This window comes from Mobula hypostoma, chromosome 5 (assembly GCF_963921235.1).
Source record: "Mobula hypostoma chromosome 5, sMobHyp1.1, whole genome shotgun sequence".
NCBI lineage: Eukaryota > Metazoa > Chordata > Chondrichthyes > Myliobatiformes > Myliobatidae > Mobula > Mobula hypostoma.
In genome coordinates this window covers 50,768,928-50,780,358 of record NC_086101.1, presented here as the reverse complement: position 1 = coordinate 50,780,358, position 11,431 = coordinate 50,768,928, and the positions used below count along the sequence as shown (strand labels likewise).

Genomic DNA, 11,431 nt, shown 5'->3' with positions numbered 1-11,431 from the left:
TAGGTGAAATGATAGATGCGATATTTGCATGACACAAATGATCCCTTACTGAGAGAAATTACAGATCCAGGATGTATTACTCAAGGATGGCCTTCCAACTGACAGGAAGATTGTTTGCACCTTAGTGATCAGCTTTGATCCAGACTTCCAGTATCTTCAATTTCTCTTGTCACAGACCTTTTTCCATTTCACTGTTGAGGTATTTGTGTGATGTCAGTAATATACAGAGTCAACTAGACTCTGTCTGCTGAGTAATTGCAATTAGCTTTCATTTTAGCTCTCTGTTATCCACCATCTGCTGTGGCTCAACGGCCCCGCTCTGACAAGGCAGTGTCTGTTATGTTGCTGTACATGAGATCAGTGGAGAGATGTTATGTTTACTGGTATCTGTTTTTTTCTGGGATTTCTTTCAGTGGTGGTAAAAAAAAGCATGAAAAATCATCAATATGTGGAACTTACTTCATTCAACAGCAACAAGTCAAAAGTGCCTCTTAATATGCTGAGGAGCCCCACCGGAATTTACACAATTTACACAAACGTTGGTATTAACCAAAACAAGTCTGAGGAAAGATAATCAAAGGTTACATCAGAAAGGAAAGATTGCAAGTAATAACACTCTACATTTGCACTGAATCACATTAAACAGGCTGCGGAGCAGGTTCAAAGCAGATAGAACATCTTTATATCAGTAAGATAAACATACAGCTGGAAAGGTGGAATAAGATTAGAAAGGGGATTCCAATCTTACAGCCTTGGCAGTTGAAGGCACAATCAGGAATGGCGCAGGATTTAATTTGATGGTATACAGTGGAACCTTGGTATAAAAGTCCATAGCTCTCTGAAAGAAAGTGCCTTTATTAGTCAGATAATTAATTACAAATGTCTTCAAATCATATTGCAACTGTACAAAAAGGACGTGGAGGTTTTGGAGAGGGTGAAATTGTGGTTCTCTAGGTTGTTACCTGGATTAGAGATATCAATTTTGGGGACAGGCTGGAGAAACTTGATTTATTTTGTTTGGAAGAATAAAGGTTGAGGATGGAAGTATATAAAATTACGAAAGGCATAGACAGGATAGATAATCAGAGTCAAGTTCCTGGGGTGGAAATATCAAATGCTCGAGGGTATAGATTTAAGATGAGGGGGAAAAAACCTGAAGGAAATTTGCAACGTAAGTTTTATACACAGAGAGCGCTAAGTACTTAGAACACATTGTTAGGAGAGGTGGTGGAAGCAGATACAACAGCAATGTTCCAGAGGTATTTAGAATGATACATGAACAGGTAACAGATGGAGGGATATAGACCAGGGGCAGGCAGATGTGATGAGTGTAAACGTGCATCATGATCAGCACTGATATCTGTGAACAAAATGATCTGTTCTTCTGCTGTTCTATGAGTTGATGCTGGAGACAGCAAATCAATTGTCATGATTTCAGCTACAGATAATCTGAGACATGAAGGGAGACACTGTATGAATGAGAGCAGAATTTGTTTCCAGTGGAGAGGATGTGACATTTATGACTCCGATGAGGGTTAAATAGGCACTGGGATTGCAGAGTTTGGTTTAACATGGCAGAATATCTAATCAGAAGCAGTGAAACAAAGTCTGTGGGGATAGGGCTACTGTTTAGAAAAGATGGAGACTTCTGCTTCGTATTGTTTAGTTGAAGGAAATTGCAGATAACACAAGACTGGATGCCAGAGAAACAATCAAACAACCCGTAACACAGTCAAGACAGAGTGGGATATTACCAAGATAAATGAAGAAAATAAACATTAATGAGGTATAATTAATAAATATGTTCCTAAGGAAATGACTGGAAGGATTACATTGAATGCAAATTAAGAGCATGACAAAAGACACTGCAAAGAGATTTAGAAAAGGCAGAAATAGTTATTGAATCTAAATGAAATTATGTTTAAGTAAGTAACACCAAATATTACAGATGTATCAACAAGATAGGAAAATCTAGGACTGCAATAGGAGAGGCAGGGGAGAAAAAGATGTCAATAGGGAATGAACAGAAATATTAAACAATCACTTTGCTTCAGTAATTACCCTAAGAGGTAGATCAGGGTTATTACATCAGAAGCTAAGGTTAGAAATGTTAAACAAATAATAAAAATGCTAAATAATAAAGATGTTAAATAAAATGAAAACTATTAGGTATTCAAGTGCAAAGAGAATAAACCCATGGTTAAGCGATTGAGTCCTTAGATTATAAGCAATGAAAGGAAGTGATATGGAAGGCATTTGTAGACATATTTAGTGAATCTTGGAAAAGGTCTGGTACCAGAGACCCATAGAATAGCCAACTATCAAATGCTGAAACCTGAAGGGAGCAGTGTTGGTGCGAGAAAAGTTGTTATGTATTTGACAAGAACAAGCTGAGGATTTTTGACTAGACGATTGGATATAGGGACAGAGCTGCCATATTGTCAATGCCACCTGCAAGAGAGGAAGTCAGAGCTATGGTTATGATGTTAATTTATTCATTTCAACGTGTTAAAACAGGACTGTATTTTCAAGCACAGTTTATTATCTGAGAGAATCTTTTAGATACAGGAAAGAGTATTTAAGGCTCCCCCAACATGCAGTGGCTTCTGTAAAACAACCCTAAACCAGGACATTCTGAGCCAAAGTATTTTCTGCCAAGAAAGATGGGGTGGAGGGTGGGGAAGAAAGGTACTTTTACTGATACATTCTTGCTCGTACTTTTTAAATGCTTTTGATTTCAAGCACGACTCTCCTTGCAATGCCCGCCTGCCAATGTACACAATGTAGAAAGCGGTGTGAGTGGGAATGAGCTCGCTGGTGCTTTTCCCGGTCACAATGCGCCAAATCCAGGTCCCTACCACGACTTCGACCTTTTGATCAGATTGCTGATGTTGAAGCGCTGCCTTTGTGAATCGTGGCATTCTTGCCCGGGTCAGCCCGAGTGTTCGTGCAAAGACCCTTTGGTGAAAAATGAAAGGTTGCCGTTTGCTCGCAGGGTTCGGAGAGCGGGGTGATGCACTGCTCTCTCAGCAGGCGGGGTGTGCCTTGATTGATGGAGACTGTCATTAGAATCGCCGGGAATCGGCGCGCTAGTGCTGAACAGAGCAAGCTTCATCGGTTCGTTCAGTCCCAGAGCGGGACTGAGACCGGGATAGTACTGCAACAGCAGCGTGCCGAATCCGGGTGGACAGTGCCCTGCAAACACTGATACAGGGTCACACACCCACTCTCTCGGTCTTTGGGAAGATCGATGTAAGTATAAACTGCTTGAATACAACATAGTATAAATAGTTTAAGGGCCGGACGGCGTTATACACCGAGAGTTGAAAATAACAGATTCATCAGTCCAAATTAAGAAAAGCATTGCTGGTAACGAAGACATTAGCCACATTTGACATGTCCTCATCATTAACCAGGGTCGCCCTTCTCACCACTTCTATTGCTTGTAAAGTGACTACAATTGAGCGATAATTTCCTCTAGTAAAATCACAGTCGATCTTATCGGAACTTGACTGAACTTTGAGTGAGAGACTAGCCAATAGCCGTGACAAATCGAACCCCCTCGGCCCCTACAGGAGTTTGAAGGAAGCCAGTGGAATTGGTTGGACGTTTTCTGAGGTATAATCCCATGTTGTCTGCTCTCCTCCCTAGCCCCTCCTCTCTGTTATAACTTATATGTGGAAAACTTTTCGAGTTCCCAGTTATTGGGACTGACCGTCAGTGTCGGGACGTTCAGAATGGTGCCTTCTGGAGCTCTTGCTGGACTGTTCCTCCTCATCATGGGTGAAATCTCCATCTGCACTGCCCAGGGCCAGGAAGGGCACATCGACCCTGAGCATGGTATAAAAGCGCGACCTACATTCTGGCACACGGTCGCACCCACTCCCCACAAGATACCCGTAAACTTCAACCTGACTGCTCACAATTCAAACTTGCACAGCGTAAACGTGACCCGGGACAGGCTCCGTCCAATGTGCAAACAGCGGCCAGAGATCAAGGACACCTTCAAGTACATCAACACCATAGTGTCCTGCATGGTGTTCGTGGTGGGGATAATCGGTAACTCCACGCTACTGAGAATCATTTACAAAAACAAGTACATGAGGAACGGCCCCAATATCCTGATAGCCAGCCTGGCTCTTGGGGATTTGCTGCACATCGTCATCGACATCCCCATCACCGTGTACAAGGTAAGACAAGGGGACCTGAATGCGGAGAAACTGCTAGCTGATCTCCTGCTGTTAGGTAAACGCAGGTCAGTGATATCGAGGTGGCTGAGAGTTTGTGGTCAGGGACGGTGCACGTTTTACACTTTAAGCATGTTTCTACTTTTATGCAGCTCCACTACCGAAACCGTCAGAATGAATCCGGATCGGTACAAACATTTGTAACGCAGTTAAATCGATTATAGATTCACTTTATATGTGCGCGGATATAGTGTCACTGTTCTGTGTACACGCTTGAACGTGCGTGAGACCACGGCTCACTTGTTCTTACTATTACAAGTAAGAACTTTAGAAGAATTTTTGAAAGCCCCCTCCCCTTCGCATTGCTTGACGATTAACTTTAGGACAAGTCTGCAATGAAGCCGTAAATGTGTCTCATTCCTCTGTTGGTCATTTTACGTGGTGACTTCTGAAAGGAATATATACCGTTTTCTTGACTTTTTTTTAGAAAATAATAATTTTCTGCATCTTTACAAATGGATTAGACTTTGCTCTTTAAAGTGTGGAGCGTCCGATGTCACGGATCTGCTGTATGTACAGTAAGTAACTTTAGATACGGGCCGATGTGCGGTTTGATGTCGATATCCCAAAGCTACTGCCTGATTTGTGGTGATGCTTTGTAAAGACGGCATTTCACTGCCTGACTAACTAGCGGTAGAAGTTTCTGTATTTGAAAGCCAGATGGAACTAAACCAGTCAGAGCAAATTAATGTCCATTCCAGTCTAAATATCCTATTTAATGACGTGATATGTTTTAATTATTGCCAAACAGTGTCTGGCATTTCAAGCTGAGCTATTGCGGAAAGTGAAGTCCATTCCCTCAGATATATATTGCTATCAAGGATTTAGAAACCTACTAGTCCTGTTTATTTTTTAAATTTACAGTTAAATCTCTCTCTCTCTCTCTCCCACCGCCCCCCCACCCCCCCCCCCCATCAATTCTTGCCACTTTCTGCCCTACAAACATTTGGAGAGGCATAGTCTGATTAGGGATAGCCATGGCATGTGAGGGACTAGTCTTGCCTCAGGAGCCTGACTGAATTCTTAGAGGGAAGTGACAAAAGCATATGGATAGTGGCAGAGGAGTGGATATGGTGTATGTGGATTATATTAAGGCATTTGACAAGGATTCTCATGGTAGGCTCATTCAGAAAGTCAGGAGGCATGGGATCCAGAAAAAAAAACTTGGCTGCATGCGGTCAGAATTGGCTTTCCCGCAGAAGGCAGGGGGTGTTAGTACGTTTGCAGATGGAGTGTATTCTGCCTAAGGTTGGTGACCAGCGGCATTCTACAAGAATCTGTTCTGGGACCCCTGCTCTTTGAAACGTTTATCAATGACTTGGATGAGGAAGTGGAAGGGTGGATTAATAAATTTGCAGATTTAACACCAAGGTTGGTGGTGTTGTGGATAGTGTAGAATGTTGTCATGGGTTACAACAGAACATTAATCCCTCGCAGTTACAGCACAAGTTGATCTGGTGATTATGAAGGTGCATGGTGTGTTGGCCTTCATTAGTGTATAGCATTATGAGAGATGTAGCTAGAGTGGACAACAGCATTTTTTTTTGTCATGATGGCAATGGCCAATACTGGAGGTCATCCATTGAAGGTGAGAAGAGGAAATTCTATGGGAGATGTCAAAGGTATTTTTTTACAAAGAGTGGTATTTACCTGGAATGCACTGTCATTTCTGGTGCTAGAGGCTGAAACAGGGACGTTTAAAAGACTCTTAGATAGGCATGTGGATGTAAGAAAAACAGAGGGTTATGAGATGTGTAGGAGGGAAGAGTTTGTGAAAAAGCTTATATTAGTTGGCACAACATTGTGGGCTGTAGAGCTTGTACTGCGCTGTGCAGTTCTATGTTCTATGTTCAAATGTGTTTGTGGACATTTTTCCAGTTAACATAGTATGAGTTCTAGTCTATTAAAGCATTCTGTGTAACTCAGTCTTTCAGAGATGCTGAAAATGACACCTAGTATAATTGGATCCTACATCATTAATTTAACATACTAATCTCATTTACACCCTACTTTCTTTTTGGTTAGAAAATAGACGAATCCTCTTATATATAATCAGCGTAGAAAAGAATAGACTTAATTGACTTTTAATTAAGCAATGTGAAATGAAAAGAATTCATAGGTACTTAAGGAATGGCAGGAGTGAGCCAACAACCCATTTAACCTAATCCACTATCCAACAAAAGGTAGTCTGATTCAATTTTGGCCTCAATATCACTTTCCCACTCTCTTCCCATACCCTTCAATTCCCGTGTAGTTTAAGTACCCATCAGTCTTCAAAAGTAATGACTTCTGGTATTTCTCACACACTAGCTTAACTGATATTGGTATCCAACTGCAGCACATGTACTTCTTTATTTGAAACAGCTAACTGGACATTGAAAAAATCCCAACTGGTCCAGGCAGTACATGCAGCCAATGTATTGTGAAAGAAGTCAGAGGTAATGCGCACAGAACTGTGCCAATGAGCAATGAATCTTACCTACACGCTCTAAACTTAATGACAACACAAAGCATTTCAGTTTTAATCTTAAATTGGACCAGGAAAATGTCTACTTCTGCATGCAGCAGTGTCATACTTGATGAGCAATTAAGCTATAGTTTAATACATTATCAGATTTTATTTGTCACAAACCATTAGTAGAAATTAAGTGGGGAGAGGTTTGTCTTAAGTTGCCCACACTAAATGACTGCTAGGATATTAGTGTTGATTGCCCTCCCTGACCTTATGTCCTATTCGCTACAATGGGACTGAGTGTATCCATCTTGTTCATGCACTTTGCTTGAGATTCTTAAGAGATTTCATCTTAAGTATCATAAACTATTTAAAATGACTGCAAATATGAACATACCTGAATAATATTACATATGCTTTCATATGTTTGTGTTGTTTAGGCCGTGACGTTTATTCGGAAATGTCACATACATCCACCATCATCACTTTAAAACTGCTTTGATCACTAATATTAAAAATGTTTGTTCAGCTTTGCAAGTGATATAGAACTCTATGAAATGTCTACATTGTCATAACAGGAAGTCTGTGGAAAGGATACAGCTGCATAAATTAAATCATATAACAAGCACTGTTCGTTTTTTAAAACTTTTCTAAGTTACATTTGCTGCCTATTGTTTTGCTTCAATATATATTCTCCATTTCATTAGACTCAAACAATGGAGATGGCCATTAACATGACATGCTCTTTATTGAAGTGTCACTGTGAACAATCTGTTTTTGCTACACAAACCAAAAACTGTGAACTCTTCATAATTCAAAGGCAACAAACGCATGCTGTTTAAGCTTGGTCACACTGAATCACAGGTTGAAAGGTTGACCATGATAAATGCATTATGGGAACACAGTGATGCACCTAATAGAACCACTGCCTCACAGTGCCATAAACTCAGATTCAATCCTGGCCTTGGGTGCTTTCTGTGTGGAGTTTGCATGCTTCTCCCTGTGATGCCGTGGGTTTCCTCTGGGTGCTATGATTTCCTCCCACATGCCAAACACTGCAAATTCTCACTAGGATGTAGGTGAGTGGCAGAAATTAGGGAGGTTGCTATAACGTATGGTGAATGGCACTAGTGGATTTGTGTAAATGAGTGGTTGAGGACTGGTTATAGATTGAGTAGACTGAAGAGCCTTCTTCTGTGCTGAATTTCTTTATGGCCCAATGATATCTATTATTTTTATTTCTTTTCACCTTTATGTTACCTGGTAGATTTAGTCCTCCTGTTCCTATATTTAAAAAATTTCTGCCCTTTCTATGTTACATTTTGCTACCCTTCCCTAGCACATCTTCTGATCTTATCAACTATTGGAACTATCAATAATCATTAGGCTTATATGGTATGGAAACAGGCTCTTTGGCCCAACTTATCTGTGCTGACTAGGTTGTTTAAGTGAACTATTGCCCTGCATTAAGTCCATAACCCTCTAAACCTTTCCAATCCATGTACCTGTCCAAATGTCATTTAAGCATGCTATTGTTGAGAGGGTGATGCAAGAGCTGCACATTAGATTGCACTGCCAAGGTGTCTGGATATCAGCAACACTCAGCTCTGTCTGTGGGATGTTTGTGGAGCAGGAGCGTGGAGATTGTTGATAGCTGTGGGGCCACAAAACATCAGTGCGGCAAAGGGGGTGCAGTGCAGGTGAGGAAGTGGCCACTTTATTAGGGAAACCTACACACCTGCCTGTAAATGCAAATATCATGTGGCAGCAACTCAACACACAAAAGCATACAGACATGGTCAAGAAGTTTAGTTGTTGCTCAGACAAAACATCAGAATGTGAAGAAATGTGACCTATGTGACTTTGACCTCAGGATGTTTGCTGGTGCCAGACAGGGTGGTTTGATTATCTTAGAAAGTGCTGATCTCCTGGATTTTCACACAGAACAGTCTCTACAGTAGAGGTTCCCAACTTAGAGTCTACAGACCCCTCAGTTAATAGTAAAGCTCCATGGCATAAAAAGGGTTGGGAACCCCTTTTCTGGAGTTTACAGAGAATGAGGTGAAAACCAAAATAAAATATCCATGAGAAACAATTCTGTGAGCGAAAATGCCTTGTTAATGAATGAGTTAGAGGAGAATGACCCGACTGATTCAAGCTGACTGGAAGGCGACAATAAGTCAAATAACCATGCATTACAATAGTGGTGTACAGAAAATAATATCTGAATGTACAACACATTGAACCTTGAATGGATGGGTTACAGACAATGAACACACCCTCAGTGTCTACTTTATTAGGTACCGGAGGTGTCTAATAAAGTGGCCACTGAGGATGTGTATGTATTAATTCCTTACCTGCAGAGTCTATACATATCTACAAATCCACATTTTACAGGATAGACCCATTACACAGCAATGTGGAACCTACCCAATGGAGAAATATTTTCCACATTTTTCCACTTGTTTCCTCTGCTTTGCCACATAATTTGAAAGCTACGAACTTCACAAGATTCTTCTCTGCAACACCAACAATGGATGAATTTTAAAGAAAAATTGCAACTGAGTTGAACAAAGAGCAGACAAAATTTTTCAGAAGCAATGTTAAGTTTTATTAATTTTAATAATTTGTAAAAGTCAAAAGTCAAGGGAGAAAATAACAGCTTAAGTTGCATAAGTATTTAAATTTTTTTTAAGTACCTTAAATGATGTCTGTGGCTTGTTTGCCTTGATAATATACACCCCTCTGTACATTGCAATTTATTCTTTCGAGTTAGGAATGTGATTGTTTTGTATTTTTTTCAGATTTCCGTATAACAAAGGAAACCATTGTCTCATCAAGGCTATGCTGGTTCACAGATCAATCCCCTTTCTTCACTAATCTTTGTTTCAATCTACTCTCCCTCCCCCCATCCCCCGCCTTCAATGTTTCCATCAACTTCACTATTACAGCAGAAGCAATGTATGGTGGTTAATTAACCCACCAAACTACTGTACATTTTGTAGACATTTGAGAGAAAAAAGTTAGGAAACCCGTATAGTCTTCAGGTAAATCCTGGATTGATCACTAATGAGAGGCAGCAGCTCCTCTCTCTGCATGATACCATGGGCTGTCAAAATTTTTCACAGGGTATGATGTAGAAACAGGTGAATCTGATGCCTGAGTCAGCAGGAGGCAAGAAGCACTCATTGCCAAAAGGGAGGTCAGAAAAACCCAAAAGTGGAAGCAGATCATGCAATCCGGCAAGTTGTGGCAGAGCTTGACTTTGGAATCTATAGTAATTTAGATAAATCTTTAACTTTCTACACAATTCAGCAGTTTTTGTCAGTAAATACCTTTTCAAAGTTCCTTATTGAGTAAGCTGTCACTTTGAGTTTTAGTAATTATAATATCATTTTTGACAGAACACCCCTCCCCTCCCCATCTAGTATACTGCATCATCACAGGTATTTTAACAGCTAATGTAATGCAGGGAGACACAGAACTCTTATATAGGTATGTGAAGGATACAAAAAAAAACCCTGGAGGGACAAGCACAAGCTGGGTCAGAGCTCTGTTTTAAAGACATAAAAGCAAAAAATACTGGGGAAGCTTGTGTAGAAAGAAATGTTTCAGGTCAGGGACTCTTTAACAGAACTCTCTTACAGAGACTCTTAAAGGAAAAGGGCATCAGGAAGGGAAGGACCGATTTATGACATGCAGACAGAAGAAAGTTATAAAGTAGCTGGAGATAAGAAGTCCAAGCTTGTGATGGGATTCAAACATTTTAAGTTAGAAGGAGCCTTTGAATGCAGGTGTGCTCTGGGTCAAGAGTCAAAAGTGGAAGTGGTACCTTGAAAGACAACTGCTTTTGCTACTTATGAGCTAAGCTAAGGACAATGATCTAAAAAGAAGAATTTGTTTTGTCATGGGTTGCAAAATCAGGTTAGAAGAAACAAGATGTGGAGAGACTGATTCAGGAAAGGATATATCAGAGTTTTTGGAGGTCACACTGGTAGTTAATCTAAACAAAGGCTGCATTGTGTTTGAAGGACCTAAGGAGGCTTATTTCCCTCTTGTCAACATCTTTTGTTGCTTCTGTTTTGTCTAAAAGGCTCTTACAGCCTTTTTGTGTGAAAGCAAAGGTGAAATAAAGCACACAGAGACCTCAGCAATGGAAATACAATCAGTAACACAGATAGGAAAGGAATCGTTTGCAATGGTAAGGCAGACTTTTGATCCTGGGGTTGAAGTTGGATTGTAAAACAGCTTAAGGTGTGGGAACCATATACAATATCAGTTGTAGTAGTTTAAAAAAATTAGGAGATAACAGGAATGGAATTCTAAGATTTGAAGATAATTACTGTGGTTCAGGGCATGGACAGACATGGGAAAGAAACATCAGTTCCATTAGCATTGCCCACCCACTTTGCTACTTATTTACTTACTGTAAATCAAATTTAAAAATAAACACAGCCAGTTTTAAATATTGTCTTGAAAGTATGAAGTTTGATTCAAATTTTGTGATTTCATAAACATACAGTTTAATCTTTATTTTCTTACCAGAAGGTATCTAGGTGAAGATGCCAGCTGATTATTTCTTTGCTATCTCTATCCTCTGTAAGATCCTCCTTAAAATCAATCTCTTCAGCCAAGTTTTTCATCATATATTCTGACAGCTCTTTCCAAAGTCTGAGTCAAACTTTGTTGTATTTATCTTGGATAAAATCCTGATTAATGCCAAGGGATTAAA

General features: G+C 40.1%; 1 protein-coding gene across 1 annotated transcript in view; it reads left to right on the top strand.

The window, feature by feature from the left end:
- The first annotated feature begins 2,918 nt into the window (after positions 1–2,918).
- The window catches only part of LOC134346809 (endothelin receptor type B-like), a 40,223-nt gene continuing 31,710 nt past the window's right edge, over positions 2,919–11,431 (top strand). The window contains exons 1-2 of the mRNA XM_063048500.1: positions 2,919–3,252; positions 3,652–4,190. Coding sequence (XP_062904570.1) covers positions 3,738–4,190 — 453 coding nt within the window. The 5' untranslated portion in view covers positions 2,919–3,252; positions 3,652–3,737. The remainder of the gene's footprint in view (positions 3,253–3,651; positions 4,191–11,431) is intronic.